This window comes from Ursus arctos, unplaced genomic scaffold, assembly GCF_023065955.2.
Source record: "Ursus arctos isolate Adak ecotype North America unplaced genomic scaffold, UrsArc2.0 scaffold_37, whole genome shotgun sequence".
Classification (NCBI taxonomy): Eukaryota; Metazoa; Chordata; class Mammalia; order Carnivora; family Ursidae; genus Ursus; species Ursus arctos.
In genome coordinates, this window is record NW_026623053.1 from 17,579,050 (window position 1) to 17,602,728 (window position 23,679).

The 23,679-nt window shown below is 35.9% G+C and overlaps 1 protein-coding gene across 4 annotated transcripts in view; it reads right to left on the reverse strand.

The window, feature by feature from the left end:
- The window catches only part of SLC25A21 (solute carrier family 25 member 21), a 470,551-nt gene that overhangs the window by 437,900 nt on the left and 8,972 nt on the right, over nt 1-23,679 (reverse strand). The window contains exon 1 of one of the 4 annotated variants that reach the window (XM_057306424.1): nt 18,199-18,301. The exons of the other annotated variants lie outside the window; for them this stretch is intronic. Coding sequence (XP_057162407.1) covers nt 18,199-18,235 — 37 coding nt within the window. The 5' untranslated portion in view covers nt 18,236-18,301. Of the gene's footprint in view, nt 1-18,198; nt 18,302-23,679 lie in introns of those variants that run through there. 4 annotated transcript variants of the gene reach the window in all.

Below are 23,679 nucleotides of genomic sequence, written 5' to 3' on the forward strand. Positions count from 1 at the left end.
CAGGCGCCCCAAAGAAATGCCCATTCTTTATCTCCTTACTTTCGGGGCAACAGACATTCTTTAAGAAATGCCCACACTACAGTGGTTTAAAAATACTACATTGTTTAAGCCAAGGAATGCCAGCACCACTGAAAGGGGGAAGACAGGTATAGAAAAGATCCTCCCTCAGTGCCTCTAGAAGGAACCAAACCTGTTAACACATTGATTTTGGACTTTTAGCCTCCAGAACTGCAAGACAACATCTGTTGCTTTAAGCGCCCCTCCCCCAAATTATGTTGCTTAGAACGAATTTTATCTCTTAAAGTGAAGCATGAATTAGATTAAATTATGTTATTTTGATGTGTTAATACAAAAGAATCTCCCCAATCTCCCTCAATATGGTCCATTACTCTACATTTTAAACATTATTTCTTGGTTTGCACAAATGTGTAATCTAAATGATAGTTACTAGCCACATGTGGCTACTTAAATTTAAATTAATTATGATTAAATAAAATTAAAAATTAATTTCCTCAATCCCACTGGCCACATTTCAAGTGCTCAATAGCTACTACATTGGGCAGCACAGATAAAGGATATTTCTATCAATGCAGAAAGATCTACTGGAAAGTGCTGGTGTAGAAGGATGAGATAAAGAATAGCCACGGCCACAACCACTGCTTCTATTTAAGGAAATTCCTGGCTTCTCATCCAACACTGACTTCATTACACTCATATAATGACAGCTATACTCCACAGTCCCATAAGTATCACTTTCCTGGATTTACAACCTAGAGAAACTAAGAACTGGGGCTTTATTATGCACAGTGGCAGATCAGCATCGAGTTTGGAGATGCTATTGTCCTGGCCTTTCTGTTGGCAAGAGTTATCTTGTGCAGTTCAATTTGTTTGGATTAGAACACAGTTGGGGGTGAGAAAATGGAAAACATGATGCTCTCCCTTCAGCAATGACCCAAATGTATCCACTGCTCCTTTCAGGATTGTTCCTAAGTGACCATGAAGCATATTTTACACCAACAGCAATGCTGCACCTTTCAAAAACCATAATAAGCCCTCAAGATAATGAAAGCATTGATCCTGGAAAGAGAAAAGCTGTGCATTTCCCCAGGTCCCATATTCTATCACGGATACAGAAACACTGTATTAAGTACATTTTAAATAAGAGTGTTCAGAACAATCCATTCACAAGGTGGACAGTCAATATTCCAAAGTGAGCCTAGAGTTCTCAAAATAGGTTTAGAGTCTTTTCTAATTATATCATAGGGGTCCAAAGTTCTCAGAAATATAATTGAGGAATCTTTATTTCTTGCTTTAATTAAAGTCTCTAAATACATTTGAGAATTACTTTAATAATTTCTCTCAAGACCAATGGCTTTGGCATTACCAAAAACTTCTAAAAGGCTTTTCTTCTTAAAAAACAAGTACTCCGTATCATCCCTATAAGAATGATAAAGAGTAAAAATAAAGCTGAGTCCTCCTGTTAAGGCAGCCTAGATTCATTCTGTAACAGACTGTCCCCACTCAGAGAAAACAATGGCCAGTTTGAGTCCAGAGAGATATCATGACATAGACACTTGAGATAGCAGAAAGACATGTTTGCTCTGCATTAACATGCAAATTGGATCTATCCTCTTATTAACTTTTCTACTATAACAAGCATATGCAACATGTTATGCTGTTTAGAGCATAAACCTAAAGGAAAATAATAAAGCGCATTACTACAACTATAAATGTGATAGGAACTCTGATCTAAGCAAAAAATTAGAGGAAATTATTTTTTAAAATTCACAGCAATTCATGTACACGGTGTGGCTCTTTTGAGAAACACGGCCCTGAGACAGACTTATAGCCAAAGAAGATTTGGTGGTTTCTCATTAAGCCCCTGGAAGTGAGTGAAATGAAAATTAAGTCGTTTATGGAACACATACTCTTGAGACATTCCCTTGCTTGATTAGATGAGGCAACAATACAATGTGGATGTGAATTCTAAACAGATGGGGAAAATAACCATAGAAAAGGGCTGCTGGCTTTGGCCAGATTGTAAAAGGTTTCTCCTAATGGGCAAGCAAAATACACCTCATTGAAAAAGAAGTTTGAGGGGATCTGGCCAATAAAAGAAAAAAGCTCAAGTTAAATACCCTATCCCTGGAGGGGAGGGAGAAGATAATGATTGCAGGGAGGGACAAAGGGGCCTTCTCGGTTACTGGTAATATTCTATTTCTTGACTGGGATCGTGGTTACAAAGTTTGTACATTTTGAATAATTTGTCAAACTCTGTACTTAAAGTTTGTGTATTTTTATGTGCATATCTTACACTGAATTTTTTGTAATGTAAAGTAACCCCTGCCTCCACAACAGAAAGTCACACAGACTAACCTCAGAATCTTTGTGGGATTCTATGAAAGAAGCAACAAAAAGGAATTTGTTTAATGTAACACGAGGGCATGTCATTGAGTCAGACACATGTTGTGGTGACACTTCATCTTATGAGGTCCCTTTGTGAACATTCTGGCGTGGCATTAGTCCAAGCTCATTGGTGCATACTAAACAAGATGTTTTACGTCTGACTGTTTGGTACTAACCAAGGCAGCTGTCAGCCAGCGGACATATGTGAGTACCTGGTAGATGCGGAGCGCTGCCTGCACTGGCCAGTGCGGCGAGAGAAGTATTCTGCGCACAGTGACGTAAAAATGACTTTTTTTCCCATAAGCAACAACATATCAGTGAGTGCAGAATAATGCAATTCATACTAAGATTGTAAGTGCTAAAGGGAGAATGACTAACCATTCAGATTATTTTAATCAAAGAGACTCTCCGAACATAGGTAACTAGTTTAGAGCAATGGTTTTAACCTTGGCTGCTCAGTAAAATCACCTAGCAGCTTTTAAAAGCACTGATACTGGGATCCATTTCCAGAGATTCTGATTTAATTAGTCTGGGGTGTGACCTGGCCACGGGATTTTTTTTTTTTTTAATTCTCCAGATGATTCTAACGTGCACCCAAGGATGAGAACCACTGCTCAGGTTGGGACTTAGGTTGACAGTCTATTGCAAAGCTATTTCAGGTAAGAATAACATCAGCAAGAGAAAATGAGAATGAGTAGAAAGGTCCTATGATTAAGAAGAGCTAGAACATTTGACCAGAGGCAAAGGGTCATACTGAGAAGTTAGGTTAGATCATTGATTCCCAAAGTCTCAGGCAGTTTCCACCCCAGGGTAACAAAAACAAGAACTCATTTTTGTTTGTTTTGGAGTCTCCGTTTAAGCTCAGGAAGGCCAGCATTACTCATCCTGACTGTAGCTATCTGTATTTATGACTGACCGACCTCTGTGATTTTGGGGAGGGGGTTAGGCAGAGTAAGTTCTTTATTCCAGAATAGCCCCTATATTCTCTTCCCCACCTTGAATGATGAAGATAACTAAGGATATTATGTTGCTAGTGAAGTACTCTGAAACATGCTAAGAGTACTTAGGACAATACTGTACTACCGATGTTTTTAGTTTCAACACATAAAAATAATTGAGTCAGACACATTATTCATAGTAACTCATGTAACCCTCACAGCATCCCTAGGAGATTGATTCTTTTATTAATCCCAAACACAAGAAGCTAAACCATGGTTAGCAGAACTTGACAAGGTCACATATTAAGGGGAGGAGGTGAGATTCAAAGCCAGGCAGTTTGGTTGTCTTCCATCCCACTACACTCACAGGTAAGGTGGAAGAGGACAGCAGAGACAGGAGGTACAACTTAAAGGTGGAAGTTTTAAACACCAAGCCAGGACATTTTAACTTGTGGGTGACAGATGCTTATGGGCTGAAATGTAAACGAAATATTTTTCAGACATCTGTTTTGGATTAGAAGAGCATCTGACATTACTGACTTCCTTGAAATTCTCTTTAACTTTCAGGACACCCTTTTCTGGTTCTCTTTCCACCTCTCTGGTGATTAAGTTTTCAGAGTCTGAGGCACCTGCTGCTGCCTCCTCCTTCTCCTCTTCTTCCTTTTCCTCCTCCACTTACCCTAGTGTTCTTCAGGGTTCTGAGTTACTCCTCTTCTGCCCTTCTGGCTTCTCTATAGCTATGCTTCTTAACAGGGTTATGGAGGGTGTGGAGAGGGATAAGTTTAAGTATCTCAAGTAGGGATGTACTTTTTAAAATTCCCTCAGGTGACCGTGATACACACACCCCATCCCAACACACTCAACACAATGGAAGACTCACTGACAAATATGCTGGTGACTCTCAAACCTTCATGGATAGCCCACCTATTTTCAACCCCCTACTGAATAATTCAAACCTCATATACATAAAACATAAATCACTATTCCTCAGTCCCTCTTTGATATTTCCCACCACGCTTAATGGCATTAGACACCATCTTCACCCAGTCTTCAACTGTGAGAATCTTTCTCACTCAACTTCCCAAATCCAATATACCACCAAGTCCAACTGATTCTTCCCCAGAGCCAGTCCTCCTTCTCTTTTCCACCGCCACTGCCGTAAATTTTCATCCTCTCTCCTCTGAATAATGGCAACCACCTTCCAAACAGGCACCTTACGCAAATTCAACCTCTGCATCACCACCAATTTCGTTTCCTCAGTAGAATCTGCGCGTGCACCCTCCTCCCCTTCTTTGTAACACCTTTCACAGCCCCCCTGTTGCCTACAGAATAAATGTAGAAACCTACGTAGCATAAAAGAACCACAACACCTGCCCCAACCCACCTCTATAACTTCATCTCTCACCATTCCTTGCCTCTTTCTCCTCCTCTAAACCCTAAATTACACTAAACTTCTCATCCTTCCATGAGCTGACCATAAACTTTCATGCTTCCAAGTCACTGCAAGTCCTACTTTCTCTGCCTAGAATGTCCTTGTTCACTCAGAAAATTCCTACTCACCCTTCAATGCCCACCACTATTATTTACTTCCTCAGTAACATTGTTGCCGGCTCCCTCTTTTGGATCTCACAGTACTGGTGAGCTCCTCCGGGCTCAAGACCCACTTTATTTCATGTTGTCTTCTCATGTCCATACTCAGGCACCTGAAACCTCCTTAACACTCAACGCAATCAATGTTTATTAAAGGAAGGACTAAAAAACATGACCCAGAAGTTAAATAATTATTGGAGTCATCTAGTCAAGAAACTTTAAGAAACCAAAACAATGCTGGTCAAAATAGAGAGAAGGAGGTAGGCCAGAGAGATTAATGACAGTTTTGATGAGAGGTACATCAAACAGAATAAGGATCAGAATAACCCAATGTTTTTGTGTGGGGGAGATTTGAAGGTTGATGTTTCATGGGTAGTACCTGAAAATTTGGGAGATGAAATAATTTTTCTTTTTCCTGTGATGGGTCCTTTCATACCAAACCCAACTTTAGTTTATGTGAAAAATATGTGAAAAATTTTTCAAGTTTTAAAAGTTTCAAATTTTAAATCTAGAATTAAGAGAACCTTTGGGTAAAATAATTTTCCCAACGTCTTCAATGGCAAAATTATTACTAAAAATCAGGCATACTGACATTCAGTTCTTTTCCCACTGTGGTATACCAACTTTTTTAGATTAATGTTCTGAACTCGAAAACTGAATACTCCAGGAAAAAACATCTAAAGACAGGATTCTCTTGTAAAAGAGATTCATAATAAAATTTAATAGTCTATGTCTCTTCTATGATTCCTGTCTCCTGGCCCTTGGCAAATTTACTCATGATTTTATTGGATCTCCTCTGCCCCACTTCAAAGTCTTGTCTAAGTTTGAATCCTATGGCACCCTCTTCATTGATCCAAAAAGCATACTTAACTCTTTCTGCACATAATTTAATATTTAGTTTAACAGGTGAAATAGTGGAGTTTTGTGATTTTGAGTGAAGTCTCTGGAATTCAAACCCAGAATTTGCCACTTACAACATGAGCAAAAGTTACTTCTCTCTTTCTCAGTTTCCTTATTTGTAAAATATTTGTGTTCTACAAAATATTTCCTTATTTTTAAAAAAAACCCACAAAACCTGTTGTTCTGCTCTAATCTTAGAAAATACCTGACACATAGTAAGTGCTCAATAAATATTAGGCACTATGATAATAACTATTACTATCATTTATGTAGTTGTGATAGTTCAGTGACTAGTCTATCTTGAATATCTATCTTAGATTAAAAATTGCTTGGTTGTTGAAGGGAGTAGAGGATGTACATCTAATCAAAGGTTTTGAATGGCACCTAGCACAGAACTGAATTCTACTGTAACTACCTTAGAAACAAACTTTCAGTAACCTAGGGAGACATTCCAATCTCCTGACTATACTCTAGCAGTCATCTTACTATGTGCTATGTTCTCCATGTCTTTAAGATGACCCACCTTCAACTATTAATTGTAATGGTCTTATCAAATTATGTTTATCTCACCTTGAAATCTCATCAAAAACAAACGGTAGAAAAGCAAGAATTTGAATAGTCTTTCGTGCCTATGTATACTATCTGGGAAGAAACAAAAAGTGTCTATTTATTTATCCAGAATTCAACTGTATTAATCCAGGAAACGAAATTTGTCTATTAACTAAAGATGTGGATATTCCTATGAACCAGAGACATTGTTACAGTTATTTAAAAAAATTTCAACAACCCAGAAATCACACTCCTAGGTATTTACCCAAATGAGTTGAAAAGCTTACATCCACACAAAAATCTTCACACAAATGTTTATAGCAGCTTTATTCATAATTGTCAAAACCTGAAAGCAAACAAGATGTCCTTTAATAAATAAATAAATAAATAATGATATATCCCATACAAGGGAATGTTATTCAGCCATGAAAAGACATGGGGAGACTTAAATGCATTTTGTTTAGTGAAAGAAGCCAGTCTGAAAAGGCTACATACTGTATGATTCCAACTATAAAACATTCTGAAAAAGGAAGAACTACAGAGGCAGTAAAAAGACCATGATTGTCAGAGGTTGTGGGGGCAGGGATGAATAGATGAAACACAAGGGATTTTCAAGGAGTGAAAATATTTTGTAATACTCTGTAATGGCAGATAAATGGCATTACACATTTGGCAAAATCAGTATGCTGCTGAGTTTTAAAAACAAGTATATTAAAATGTTACATTTATGTCTAACTATTACCATTTTATTCATTTGTGTCAATTACGCTTCTTTCCAAAATTTAATTTTGCCCATATGCAAAAATCCCGATTTTACTTACTTGTTGGAAGCATTAAACATCAGCTGATTTTAAAACTTTCTTATTATTTATGTCAAGTATGTGAACATATGAGGCTGAAATATAAGTAAATTGGAAAACCTCCTTTAGTGGCTCCCAAATGGATCTTTATTTGTGCCAGTGGTCTGATTTTTATACACTGCTACATTATAGGATCTTGAGTAAAGACAAAAAGAAGTGGATGATGTGCTGTAAGCCATCTCTACTCTGTAGTCTGCTTTATCTAGGAATTAATCTGGCAATAATCTCTGTTACTCTCTAAGGTAAATGATATATCATTAAAGTAGCCAAAAGGCATCAACCCTTCTTTAAAAGTTACAGCCTACTATAACATTTAGCATGTCTGTATGTCAATGAATTAGTTTTACAGGGCTTCCTTAACTACTGACACTCAACAGAAAATGTGTAAAACAATTCAAGCGTATGCTAAAGGTGGATCAGCCATTAAGGACACACTCTTCAATGTCAATAAAATAATATTTCATTTAAAAACCTTGTATTTATGTTGCTTGGATTCCTAGATTCTCTTTGTCTTCATTTTGCCCCAAAACTTGTTTCTTAAAATATTTTGCACATATTCCCCTTGTTTCTTTCTTGAGTGATTATCAACCACATAGAGAGTTAAAGAGTTATTCTATTCAAGTTACAACAGAACCAGATGTAATATCCCACCCCCCAAAAGGCATTTATTCCCCAGGTGATTTTTAAAAAGCTACTGAAGCAATACAATCCCACCTTCAGAACACTGAGACAAGGAGAAAGACGACAGAAGAGAAAAAGAAAAAGAAACAACAATAGTTCTAGAAGTTTAACTCATAAACTACCACCTCGAGTAAATTATGTACTTTGGCATTCAAAGGAGTCATTCAAAATTCAAAAGATAAGGCCTTTATGTCTTATTTTTATGTAAACTGATTTCCAAAATAAATAATTTTTAATAACTATTTAAAATTTGAGAGAAAATGTGTAGGTTTTCCTTGCAGACCATGTTTTTTAAATTATAATTTCCATAGTTGGGGCGCCTGGCTGGCTCAGTTGGTAGAGCATGCAACTCTTGATCTTGGGGTCATGCGTTCAAGCCTTTTGGGCATAAAGTTCACTTAAAAGAGAAAAAGAAGAAGAAAACAATGACTAATGAATTTATCTGTCTACGAATGCCAGAAAAGCTGGATAAAATTGAAAAATTCAGTTGATCTATAATTCCATAGCAATGTAATATCCAGTAAAACATTCAAGCTATTGATGAAAATGACAATATACTAATAGCTATATAGCTCTGACTTAAACACCTTTGTCACATACAGTAATTTACTGTCTTTGGACAATATCTCTTATCTTTTATCTATTTCACTCTACTCAGTTACCTATACGTTTCTAATTGCTCCATCTGCCAATTTCTCTTCATTGAAATGTCAAATATCATTTATGGGCTCCTTTAAAACTTTGCCAATATACTAACTACATATTATATTGATTTTCATAAGGAAAAATTAGTTTTTGAAAAAGGAAAAACTATTTAAAATGTTCATATTATATCATACAAAACAGTCTTCAACGGAATTTTTTTGGTAAACTATGTTGCAGTCTTTTACCAACGTTCTTTGGTTCAGTATAAATGATATGGTAAATTTGCATTCAAATTCATGGAACTTTTCAAATCTGTTTCCCATTTAGCTGGCCAGCCAAAAACAATATTTTCATTTGTAAACAGCTGTTTCATAATCAGCTCTTTTGTACTACGTGGAACTCCATAAAAAAATTGAAAATTTTATTTAAAATACAAGAATTGCATTAATCCACTGCAAATCATTGATTAGTTTTTGTATACTACCACACAGTTTAACTTATAAGGAAAGATTTTAAGGAAAATTTAATCTTGTGTCCAAATATAACATTACTTTAAACATGAGGTCATCTAAACATCTGTCTCCAATATATCACTGGGGATTTAAATCAAAAGTCTGCTAAACATGTACAATCATTTTGAAAATAAATAACAGGACAAATTTTGTCTTGATTATGATTATCATGCATTTTAAAAGGAAACATTTATTCTAATAAGAAAAGTCTGAACTAATTTAAACTTTATTGACATTAACTTAAAATAGTTTCATACAAGACTAAGAGATATATTTCATTTATTTGCTGTTTAACAATACTTATATTTTAACTTTTCAACATTAAATGCTATTCCTCTTTATAATATTTTTTATCTTTGCAAAATATTTAAGGAAAATTTTCAATACATAAAGTATTTCCACTCAATAACTGAAAAACTAACAATATTCGTTCTGAACTTTCCTTCCTTTAGGGCAAATATGAATCCTCAACAAGAACTAAAATGGTTCTATCCATTTAACTGACTCCTGCTTTATGCTTTAAAGTAATGTGAACATGGCTAATTACAAAAGACAGTTATGACAATAACTTTACTCTAAGACTTTACAATCAGAAAAAAATGGATGTATTTTGAGGAGAGTTTAATTAAACTTAAACTCTTTACCTTACTGTAGAATTTAATTTGTGTCTAGTAAGTGCGACTATTTTAAATTCAACAACAGGATTACTACTACCAGTTAACTACTTGAGATGAAGTCGCATTAAAAATAAACCAAAATGCTTAATCTTCAAAAGTTTCTGCCAAAACTAAAATGAACATTAGCTGTTGAAAAGCTGGAGAAAAACAAATTAAAGCATCGCTGGATAATATATTCTTAGAAAAACACCACAGCATTCCCTACTGTGGCAGAAATCACCAGAAAATTCAGCTGCAGGGGATATTAGTGTCCAAGCTGATCTTGCACCTAGTAGGCTGTCACAAAATATAACTGTAAAACACGGTCATTATGGGTTTCTGAACTACCTCAACTCTTTTCTTCTTCTGCCCTATGTCTTGGAAGACTTGACAGCTTTGTCCTTGGCAATTTCAGGTCATGGATTTTGCCTTGGTAGACACAGGCTAAGAATTTCAAGTCCACTTATGACACTGTGTACATAACTCTTTAAAGGCAACACGTGTGTCTTACTCATCTTGGATGCCCATTACCTAGAACTCCATCGGACACATACCGGCAGCTTGATAAAGATAAATGCATGAATGAGCTGATGACAGGAATATCTGACTAGAAAACAGGAATCTTTGCCCTAGTTGAGTTGAAACTGCCTACTAATAAACTGCCTTAGTTTCCCCACCTATAAAATGAGGCTAATTCTCGAACTGTATCCTCACTGAGGTATTGTGAGAACTGAAAGAACACATACATACAAAACTATCTGGAAAACTAGCAGTAGTAAACAAGTGTGATTATTGTGGTGAGTGTCAACAATATATACAGGTTAAAACTGTATACACCAAGAAACAGATAATGAATGTGAGATGAATAATAATATTTTAAAACGTTCTTTTAAAGAAGCTTAAAATTAAAACAACTTGTTTACCAAAATAATGTGATATGTTGAAATACAGAGAAATTCACGTCGGAAATACAGTTAAAGAACTGGGGGGCTGAGAAATCCCTCTGGAAAAGTTAAGTCTGTGCTTTCATTTTTTTTTTAACTTTATAAGATCTTGAAAACTTAATAATTAACGTCTTTTGGATTACCAGGAAGAAATTCAAGCTTTCTTATGTAGTTATATACAATTGAGCTTTTCCTGGATCTTTGCCTTCCCATTCCAAAAGGTTTAATAATATAATGAATGGCTAAATATGCTGATTCAGCATAAGCAATATAAAAGCATGTATTCTCGAGTTGCCATTGGTTTTCCCTCAAATTCACACAAACACAGATATGAACTAAGTGCGATATGTTTGAATTACACTGATCTTTGTGTTAAAATAGTATAGATTTGTCTTTATGATTGTCAATTATCTCCCTTTTTTCAAAAAACCACTAAAATATAAAAATAATTTTACTTTAGTATAGTTTCATTTTGCTTTAGTATAGTTCCATGTGTATAGTTCCATTAAAAATAATTTTGCTTTAGTATAGTTCCATTTGTTCCAATTCTCAAAAACTTTGGGTTCCCACATATTTTACAATTTTCCATTTCTTTCTTAGTAGCTTTGCTCTACTATGATGTTGATAAAAAGTGGCCCGTTGAAAAATCACTCAATTTAGCTTTGCCCTATTCAGTTTCTCAAAATACTTACAACAAAACATGCAAGGTACTCTGTGTCACTTTTTTTTTTCTAGATCATATTTTTATTTTTCAAAATATCCACATTAGCAAGTTTTTCATACATTTTTTGTCTGAATGCTTTATTATAATACAGGCCCCACCTTCAGGGACAGTATTTCTGAACCTCGGCTACACACTGGAATCAGCCGAAGCACGTTAAAAATGCCAAGTCCTGGACCCAACCCCCAAGATGCTGATTTTGTTGATCTGGACTGTGGTGCTGGCACCGGGATCTTTTTAAATTACCCAGGTGATTCTAATGTGCAGCCAAGGCTGAGAACCATTGCTTTTACAGTCTTGTACAGGAGACTGCTGATAATAGCAACAAACCATCAATTTATGGAGGGCTTACTTGTGCCAAGCAGCAGGCTAAGCACCTTCTGTGCATTATCTTATTTAATTCACAACAACCTTATGAAGAAAGATTCTGTTACTAACTCCTACTTTATGAATAAGGATGTGAAGATTAGAGAGATTAAGAAACTCTCCCAAGGTCCCACCACTCTTAATTGGCTGAAAGAGGACTTACACACAGCTCTGTCCAACTCCAGAAGAGGAACTCTTCATCACTGACTACCATCGGCAGAAACTATGCCATAAGCCAGATTTTTTAAAAAGGCAAGTCAGAGTGCTATTGAATAGAAGAAGTGACAGAAGAATTAGCTTTGGGGATACAAAAACACTAAAATAAGCAAGATACTGGAAATGCCCATTTTTCTCCTTAGCCTGATTGTCAGAATAAATTGTTAGCTTTCTCAAAATAGTAGTATTTGAGGAAAAGAACATTCCCAGGCAGTGTCCTGGTCTAGCTGCATACCTCTCAGTTGTCATGGACACAGGAAGGAACAATGAAATCATTATTTGACTATTATTTTTTAGTTGCTAGTCAGCATATGATTCTGTCTGTAAACTGCATCTCTGCATTCCCTACAGATCAGGGGAGCTGTCCCTCCTGGTAGTGACAGAACAACCACAAACAAAACAATCCTTCTCAGGGGAAAGCCATCTTTATCTGTCAGTATTAGTCAGTTGAGAAACAGAGCTGCAGGCAGCTGAAAAAACAGTTTGACTGTTTTAAGTTTACAGGTGGCCTTATAATGGAAATTTTTACACACTGAAATTCCTTTTTCAAGTTAAAAAAGTTTGGACAAAAAGGGACAAAATTTGGCAGTATTTTAATGCAATGCTTCTAACCAGCTTGCGAAAGCAAAATATCAAATTTTAGTGAAGGTTGGTGAACTAAGCACCCGCCTTCTGGCAAACAGACTCAGTTAACTATTACCACCCTTTCTGGGCTGAACATTCCTCATGGTTAAAATCAGATCGGCCACACTTATCACAGGGCCTGATATATAAAAGACATGTAAGAAATGTTTTCTGAATGAATTCATGGACATTGGGAAGAATTAATTTAAAAATATTTTAATAGAAGGTTGTATACACAGAAATATAATAATAATGTTAGCATGTAAATAATTGGATACCTGCTCAAAGCCCAGCCAGAAAGTATTTCCGTGTGTGTGTGTGTGTGTGTGTGTGTGTGTGTGTGTGTGTGTTGTTTGCTTGGAAGAAACCAGGATGAAAAAAGAAGGCATTTGACTAATAATTACATAACCATTAGCAGCAAAGAAAACTTGGGGTTCCACAAAAGATACCTGTTGTGCTTTCCTCAACATTTGGGGCAATGAAGCAGACAAAGCCAGTTTATTTTGTAGGTTGCTCAAAACCTTCCTGATTGGCCTACCAGAACTTATTAAACTTTTTCTGGGAAAAGGCACAGTTTGGAGCCTATCCCAAATAATAAAATAGAATTAATTACATTTATCAATTTAGCTACTAGAATAAAAGTTTTCTGGAACAACATCAGGGTTTTAAAATGTCAGATTAGGAAGCTATTTATGGCGTGCTTTGGTGGGAAGCCCTGGACAGGCCCCTGAGAACACCGAACCTTGGGGTTGAGGGACTAGAAAAAAATACAGAAACTAATGAGAATGGGTGATTACAAACTTCGGTAATAATTTTGCCTTCAATTCCTGGGAAAAGGACTAACAGATCCCTGTTAATCTATAAACCAGTAGTTGTCAATCACATGGTTGGTCTCGTTCTCACCGGCATGGGATATGGAAATAACCACATTAAAGGAAAGGTCTTTACTACTTGTATTGATTAATAATACTTGATACACTTGCTCCAAATAATACTTTGCGATTTTAAGATAGCCAAAGTTATTATGAATGATAAATACAATAAAATACCTACAAAAATATACATGCCCTTCTTTTTTTAAAAAAGTAGGTTTTGGGGGAAAGGGAGTGACCCAAGTTATTTGATAGGGTGACCACTGGAATATGAACTGAGAATCACTCCTATAGGCCCACTATGGAATACTGAAAATGAAACCTAATGACTCCATTCTGGGAATAAAAAATAAAAATTTCTGGTAAAAAATAAGATCATGTTAATGATATCCAGGTTTGAGAACATAACAAAAACTCCACCACCCCCAAATAAGGTTAGGTTTCTTGAAGAAAAACAGAAAAATACAGTTTACATTGTAAATTGTAGAACAGAATTATTGTTTGCACACACATATTCATATAATATGGCACTCATCTATGACAATTTTTTTAAATGCCTGGAATAGGCCTAAATACTTTTACATTTTCCCTCTCTGTTAGTAACTAGCATTTACTGAGTGCTTACTAAGTGCTAGGCACAATGATAAACCTTTACATGTATCAACCCATCTGATCCTTCTAACAACGTCATGAAGTATTGCAATATATCCTATGGATAAACCACAGAAATGTTAAGCTGTCTGCCCAAAGTAACACATCTAGTGAATATCGAAGTTGGGATCTAATGCCAGTCAGTAAAGCATCAGAATCCCTACAGGACGTCACCTCCCTGTATCACCTCTACTGTCTTCATAAGGTAAAGTTCACTATCAAAACATGGATGCCTTTTGATGAGGTGCTCCATTTTCTTCTTTATTGATCTCAGTTGTAACTATTTCATTGCTTAGCTCCCACGGTGTACTCAAAAGTTTGCCATCTATGTAGCCATTTTTGGAAAATGATGTAATTCCAAAACAAATATCAGAGAACAAAAATTAGGTAGATCAATGTTTTCATATATATATATATAAAATAATATTCATATACATATATATTTCATGAAATATATTATGTGTATATATATGATAAATGACTGGAAAAAACTACAACCAGCACAGTGGACTTTGAGCTTGGGAAAATAAACCTACCCTCAAGCAGTTAGCAACTCAACCAATAGTCTATATATGCTTCTTATAATCATTCCTGGGAAGGCCGGTATTGGGAAGAAACAGGTCTACATCCATGCACAGTCAAGATCTAGGTTTGTAGAATCGATGGGACTTAGACTATATAGGATTAAAGTCCCTCCAAGACTGGCTCCTTCTTAGGGCAATCAGGACGGGAAAAGTAGGACCCTTTGGATTTCCTTTTTCTTCCATTGCCACTATTAGGAATAAAATGGAATAATGCATCTGGGACCCTGCATGGTTCCTGGGGTCATGTCTGAATTCGGTGACAGGTGAGCACTACCAATGACATGTATGGGGCATGGAAGAAACTGCACCAACTCCTTCAAATCACATAGAAAGCAATATATGCTCTAGCATCTTGCTGAGAGGTTTAGAATTTTTAAAATTAATTAACATTCAATTTTTTAAAATTGATTAACATTCAAGAATTAATTAACATTGGGAACCAAAATAAATTTAACATTCATTCAGTCATCTATTCATCCAACAAATGTTTATTTAGTATCTAGCCTGTGCCATTTTCTGTTTAGGGACTAGGGATATAGCCAGGTACCAAACAGACTAAGATTCTTATCCTCAGGGAGCTTATCATCAACGGATAGGAATAAGAGCATGTTTTAATATCTGTCACTATTATACATCAGGCTTTAGTTAACAATTAATATTATGCATTCTTACATTTAAATAAACATGTCATTGTTACAGGTCGATAAAATATAAAAACTAAGATTTCTTTAAAAATTTAATATATGGCTATTTTTTCAGTTCTGTAATGTTAATAAAACATACATTAGAAGTGTGACTTTCCTCATGTATGTTCAAATGAAAGAACACATAAATTTATACGAACTGCACAAATCATAACAAAAAATACAGATAGTTTTCAATGTAGAAATAGTTTTAATTTGCTAACAACCTATATATATACCAATAACCACTGTGACCCCCCCATCTACTCCAACCTTGATGCTTCCTTTATTTCAGTCCCTTGCTTCACACTTCCTCTGTGATCTTCTGCTGACTATTCAACATCCATCTATCCATCCATCCATCCATCCATCCATCCGTTTATTACACAAATATGTACCAGGAACAATTGGAATGAGAACCTCTCCATTACATCTTTCCCTCAGGACGAGAGTTTCTCAGAAGTTGAAAAAGACATGAGACTCTTAATATATTAAAAAGTAAAGAAATGCCACTCTGGAAAACAGTGTGGAGGTCCCTTAAAAAGTTAAAAATTGAGCTACCCTATGACCCAGCCATTGCACTGCTGGGTATTTACCCCAAAGATACAGACGTAGTGAAGAGAAGGGCCATATGCACCCCAATGTTCATAGCAGCATTGTCCACAATAGCTAAACTGTGGAAGGAGCCGAGATGCCCTTCAACAGATGAATGGATTAAGAAGTTGTGGTCCATATATAATATGGAATATTACTCAGCTATCAGAAAGAACGAGTTCTCAACATTTGCTGCAACATGGACGGCACTGGAGGAGATAATGCTAAGTGAAATAAGTCAAGCAGAGAAAGACAATTATATGATTTCTCTCATCTATGGAACATAAGAACTAGGAAGATCGGTAGGGGAAGAAAGGGATAAAGAAAGGGGGGGTAATCAGAAGGGGGAATGAAACATGAGAGACTATGGACTATGAGAAACAAATTGAGGGCCTCAGAGGGGAGGGGGGTGGGGGAATGGGATAGACTGGTAATGGGTAGTAAGAAGGGCACGTATTGCATGGTGCACTGGGTGTTATACGCAACTAATGAATCATCGAACTTTACATCAGAAACCAGGGATGTACTGTATGGTGACTAACATAATATAACAAAAAAACATTAAAATAAAAAAAATAAATAAAAATTTAAAAAAGTAAAGAAATGCCAACTGTTACTAAAGTGTAGCTTATTTTAAATGCCTGCAAATCACCTATTAATGCTTTCAACACACGCAATTGCAATGAGAAAGGCAATGTCTTTATGTCTAGCCTTATTTGAAAGAAATGTCAAAAGTTTAAGTTAGGAGGTCCTTTGTGAATGTGTGGCCCCATTCAAATGGCCCTGCTGGTCCTGCTGGTCCCCCTTCCCTCGTGACTCACTGCCAAGGAGAAGTTACCAGGCTGTCTCTACATATGACCATCTCATTCTCACTCCCCACTCCTTAGAGCCCTTGAAACCTCCAGGGAAGCTAACTTCAGAAGGGCACAGAACCCTAGATTTGGGCATGAAGGTCCTAAATGTCCCAGGGTTCAGGGCTCCTATTAGTGGTATTTCACACTCACTAGGGGTTAAAAATATTTTTTTGTGGCTCGCCCACAAATTACATAACACTGTTCTAGGGGAAACGCACCCTGATTATAAACAACTAACCTAAAATTACAGATTTTTGGAACGTGACCTACACATTCAGGCATTACACGAAACTACATTTTTTCTCATACATGGTAACAGCATTTCTTATTTTTTTCTTATATATTTGTTTTGTATGTTTTTCCTATCCATGGTAATGGTAAGTCATTTTTTCCTAATTTTAACTTAACCACAAAAAAACTTACCATCTATTTCCAACTTATGTGAATAATGAAAAATAATAGACCTGCTTTTTGAATTTATATTATAAAATATTTCTGTGTATAGTTGCTCACAAGCAGAAACTGTGCATCTTATATTGATTATATGTCAAATATTCCATTATACGAAGTAAATCACACTATTTGGCATTTCCATATACCTTATGTCAGAAAATAAAAGTTTTATTTTCAGTGCAGCTCTGAGAAACTATCACTCCTACAAGGAGCATTCCCTCTACTATCACCAAAATAAGATGCTACGAATGAGTTCAAAGCACTGGCTTCTAAAATAGAAGATATTTTCTTTGTCTCTGCCACATTTATGGCTGATCAGACAGGGGCACATAAGCAAAATATGTCTCAAAAGAATTGTATCATTTTGTGGCAAATGCAATTGGAATAAAAAATAGATTTATTGAGTAGATATATTCTAAGAACTGTGCAAGTCCTGGAGATACCTAAAAGGGGCTCGCTCTTTGCAAGACTTAAAAAACAAGAATTAAATCCAGTGTAATCTTTTAAATTAATCACACAAAAAAAATCTAAAGTAATCGTGAAGAGCATCCATGTAGAGTAAAACATAATACCACATAATATGTAAGCATATCAATGAAAACATTGTAAATACAAACAATACTGGATAATGTCTATTTAAAAACCCCTATTGTATGGACAGAGGATACATTTTTAAAGTATATAATATATAAATTCAGCAAGGGTCACAGAGACACCATCATCACTGCTTTCTTTCCATATAACTTAGGAGCCAGTGTCCCTACTATTCTTTCTTTTCTTTCCCTTCTTTGCTTCGCTGTTGACCTTCTAACCTCCAGCGTATGTGTGCTCAAAAGAATAGAAGGTACAGGCCAATGCAGATCTTTACAAAAACATGAAGGAAACAGAAAAAGTCTTACCCTTCTTTGATGCTTGGTCAGGCAAACACCAGATCATATTGTTCCGTAAAAGAAAGTTGCTGATATTCTTTCCAATTCTGATATGATCACATTTCTACTTTCATCTTAAAAGAATATGAAATAAATGTTTTCTTAGCTCAACTAAAAAAGCCCCTGCTAATCAAAATAAATCACTAAAGGTTCTATAGTACTTTTTATATTAAGTATTTTCAATATTCATCTTCTTTATAATTTTGTTAAAATTTCATGTATAAATTTCTCGTTGAGAAAGAAATGAGTTTAATTTACTAATCATTTTTCTTAAAAAAATGTTTTAAAAAACATGGGCAAGTTACACTGCCATCTTGTGGTTAGGAGTTCATTTACAGTGGCAAGGACTTCTGGTATTTCCATTAATTCCACACACAGTATGTATTAAACAAAACAAAACAAAAAATCCTGTTTGGAACTTAAGAAAATACATTCTTTATACACCTCCCTCGCTTTCTTATGTTAAAGCTCATTATATGAAAACAAGAAATGGCATTTTGAGGGGCTGCCCCAGATAGATAAATAAAAAGAACTATGCATTTGGCACTCTAGATCTTGCTCACAGAAACTTGTAATTTACTATTAGTGTATACACACTTTAACCCCGACAATTTAGAAAAACAAAATTATGGAATCTAGGAGTTTCGTTTCCACAAGGTAATCTCCAAGACCTAAAAGCAATGAATATGACATTTATGCTAAACTTACCAACGGTTTTTGTTTGATCCAGAACTCTAAATTCAAAAGCAAGACTACCACAGAGAAAATAAATATTATAGCAATAAAAATAGTTGTTCCCACCTCTCTTACTCATATACATAAACTTATTTTCCCATACATAGTTAAGGATAATTTAATAGAAAAATTAATTCCAAAGTCCAGTCATCTACATTTTTCAAATGTATAATTCTCTATCATCTACGCCAGGCACCTGTTTCAAATGTTTTACAATGGTAGGATCTAATTAGAAGTTAACACACTTCTACATCTAACTGTCTGCAGAAAGCTTTTCCTTTTTTTTAAGCAAATCACCAAAATTATAGGAAGACAGTGCCATCTATAGGTCTGCACAAGGACAGAATGGTGTTCTATTCAAATGTAACTGTCCACTGCAATAGAGTAGCCAACCAAATGCACTGCCCTAGAAGGAAGCTCCAGAATAACTTTGCTCATTATTGAATCTCTGGAGTGGTACCTATAATTTTTTCCAAAGTATTTTAACTTACCTCTACAATCATTCTCCAAATAACAACAACAGCAACAGCCATATCAACGAGAACAAAAATAATACTTCCTATAACTGTATTATTCTGATTTCGATCATCCATAAATATTGATAATTTTCAAGAAATATTAGTTCATTGGCATTTGTCCTCTCTCTTTCTCCCTCCCATCCTCTCTCTCATAATGTAAAACTTTTTGAGCTTAATTCTGCTTTAGGTGTCATTCAATTCTACTGAAAAATATGTCATTATTATTTCTCCAAAGTTATATTCCCCCCATAATAGTCCATTCTAGATTTTACAGACATTCAACTGAATTCACACTGTGTCTCACCTAAAGCTACCAGATTCGTGCAAATGAAAAAGCTCAAAACAAACTTATTTCATTCAACTTAAATTCCCTCCTTTTTCACAGCCAGGCTCACCCAGTCTACTCTGGGGTTGCTCTCACTCCAGTGAATCATTCTGGTATCTTACCTAATTGTATAAGGCTTGTTTAACAACTACCCAAGGATTGGAGCTCAACTCATTCCTAATCAATCGCCTGTAGGGAATGACAGAAAAGAGGTAGCTCTGTCAATGCTGACAGAGTCCCCTGATGGGTGATATGGAGAATTTTATACTCGTACTATGGCTGGCATTTAGAGGTCTGGCAAAAAACAAGAAATGGCTGGTTATGCCAAAGGCAGATCTTGATTGTTCATCAATGTGTGAGTTTCTAGAGCAACTATAATATTTAAACCAGCCTGAAGGAACAGAGGTCTTATAAAGGCAAACCTCTATGGGGTTGCTAGTCTGATTTCTCATTTTGCACACCATGAGGCAGGGTGGGGTATCGGGTAGGAGTAAAAGCTCTAAAAGCAAAGAAAATCGAGCTTGAGTTCATGTTCTGTCACTGGCCTTGAGCAAGTTACTTAATTTCTCTGTGCTTCACTTTCCTCATCCTCAAGAAATTACAAATTATTAACAATAATTTAAGCAAAGTAAGGTGCTTTAAACATAGTAATCATTCAATTAATGTGAGCACTTAAGATTTATCATACTGTTTCCTGTTTGTCTGATCTCAATTATTGACTAGATAACAAGGGAGGATCCATCTAAACCCAAACAAACACCCAGAGAAGGTCACTTGTAACTAGCTAAGTTAACAAAAAGAATGAATGAGAAAGACAATTCAAAATAGGATGAGTACAATGATACAACAAAGAGAAAATGGTATTTGATGATCTGATACTAGTTTCAAAATTTACCTCTGAAACATTACCTTTGAAAATCACTAAAAATCCACATAACTCTTGTTCCCACGTTATTTCTACTGTATAAATTAGAAATCTGAATCTGGGGGCACCTGGGTGGCTCAGTCGTTACGCGTCTGCCTTTGGCTCAGGTCATGATCCCAGGGTCCTGGGATCGAGCCCCCCATTGGGCTCCCTGCTCAGGAGGAAGCCTGCTTCTCCCTCTCCCACTTCCCCTGCTAGTGTTCCCTCTCTCGCTGTATCTCTCTGTCCAATAAATAAATAAAATCTTAAAAAAAAAAAAAGGAAAGAAAGAAAAGAAAAGAAAAGAAAAGAAAAGAAAAGAAAAGAAAAGAAAAGAAAAAAGAAATCTGAATCTGTAGGACACCGAGAAGTTGGAAATATAGATTGGGGAGTTACGTGCAAATCGATAATACTGAAGCCAGAGAGCAGATGGGCTCACTCAGGGAGGTAAGAGTGTATAGAGCAGAGAACTTAGGACCCTGCAGAATGCCAATTTTTGAGGAAAGGGAACAAAGAGAAACCAGCAAAGGAAAGAGTAAAGAAGTGATTGGATGTGAAGAGGAGAGTAACAATCAACTGTAGAGATGACTTTGAAGAGAAAAATTGGTCAGAGTGTGAAATTTTACAAAGATTAGGCAAAATTAAGAATGAAAACCAGTAGTTAACAGTTTGAACAGAAAGGTAAAGACTGATATGCCAGTTATAGGAGGTTGGAAACTGAGCGAAGAACTCTTCACAAAGGTTGACAATGAAAGGAAGAGAAACGTAGGACCATAGCTTGAGATATGGAACATGAATGAGATATGGAACACAATACGAAGAAAAAAAAGTGTGGGTTGAACTGTGTTCCCCCAAAAAGATATGTTCAAGTCCTAAACCCTAGTATGTGACCTTATTTAGAAATAGGGTCTTAACAGATATAATCAAGTGAAGATGAGGTCATACCAGATTAGAGTGCGCCCTAGTCCAATGATATAAAAAGAGGGAAATTTGGACAGATAAAGAGACAGATGGGAAAAGAAAGCCATGTGATGACAGTCAAAGAACACAATGATTCTGAGCAACTACCAGAAGCTGAGAGAAGCATGGACCAAATTCCCCTTTGCTGCTTCCAGAAGGAACCAGCCCTGCCCACACTCTGATTTCAGACTTCTAACAGCCAGTACTGTATGACAATAAGTTCCTGTTATTTCAAGCCATCCAGTTTGTGGTACATTGTTCAGACAGCCCTAGCAAACTAATACAAGGGATCAAAAGATACAGATCTAATAAAATACTTAGAATGTGTATAAGCCATGATCATATCAAAGTATGGAAATAATTGGCACAAACGTAATAATTTAAAACCAAAAGGAAAAGAAATTGTTAAGAAAAATCAGTTAAAATCTAGAACAATTAAGAATCTCATAGATTGGGGCACCTGGGTGGCTCAGTCATTAAGCGTCTGCCTTTGGCTCAGGGCGTGACCCCAGGGTCCTGGGATCGAGCCCCGCATCAGGCTCCCTACTCTTCTGGGAGCCTGCTTCTTCCTCCCCCACTCCTCCTGCTTGTGTTCCTTCTCTCGCTGGCTGTCTCTCTCTCTCTGTCAAATAAATAAATTTTTTAAAAAATGAAAAAAAAAAAAAGAATCTCATAGATGTTACTTAACCTAGTTTCATTTATTAAGATATCACCTGCTTAAATCATCAAGATGTTTGAAAATGATTTGTGCACCTCTTTTCATTTTGGGGAGATGGAACAAAAGATGATATATAAATTTTAAAAATTATCATAGACCTCTCACTCAGAAGGTGGCAGACATTTTAGACCTGAAGATAATTTTTTCACTTCATTTACCAAATGATTACAATATAAGAAAATATTGCTAAAGAAAAGTAATGTTGCAAATATTCATTGTCTGATGACTTGAACCTCAGCATACTTTTCTCTCTTCAGAGAAGGACCCTAAGAATATAATCCACGGCTTAAGCTTCTGATATTTATTCATTATTACAGTCAACATACATTTCTGAGCATCTACTATGCTCTACCTAAAACACGAGGTTCTCAGCGGCTCTGAGATGTTGTAGTCAAGACTGGGAAGGGAAAGCAGCACACAGGCAAAGGAGATGAGGAAGTGCTGGTTTACAAGACATTCCTAAAATGTTCTAAAAAAGTTGATTAATGTTTTTATGTCAACCAAATCACGTACGCACATATTATATTTATGCTTTTGTCTTTCACTAAAATAAATAAGTAAATAAGGATGAAATTTAGTTTGTAAATAAACATTGTAGATATTCAATATTAAAAAATAATTAAATAAATAAAATGTCTTTCACTGAAGGACAGTAAAATAAATCCTTTGAAATATGGTTATGCAATTCATATTTTGCTCTTGCTTAAATTCATATTTTTGAGAACTAGATTTTCTTTAAGAGAGACAAGATAGAGCTACCCTATGACCCAGCAATTGCACTACTACGTATTTATCCAAAGGATACAAACATAGTGATTTGAAGGGGCACCTGCACCCCCATGCTTATAGCAGCAATGTCTACAATACCCAAACTAAGAAAGAGCCCAGATGTCTATCAACAGATGAATGAATAAAGATGTGGGGTGTGTACACACACACACACACACACACACACACACACAGTGGTATATAACTCAGCCATCAAAAAGAATGAAATCTTGCCATTTGCAATGACGTGGATGGAACTAGACGGTATTATGTTAAGTGAAATAAATCAGTCAGAGAAAGACAAATACCATGATTTCACTCATATGTGGAATTTAAGAAGTAAAACAGATGAACGCAGGGGAAGGGAAGGAAAAATAAAATAAGATAAAAACAGGGAGACAAATCATAAGAGATTCTTAACTATACGAAACAAAGTGAGGGTTGTTGGAGGTGGGAGGGGGGGATGGGGTAATTGGGTGATGGGCACTTGAAGTAATACGCACTGGGTGTTGTATGCAGCTGA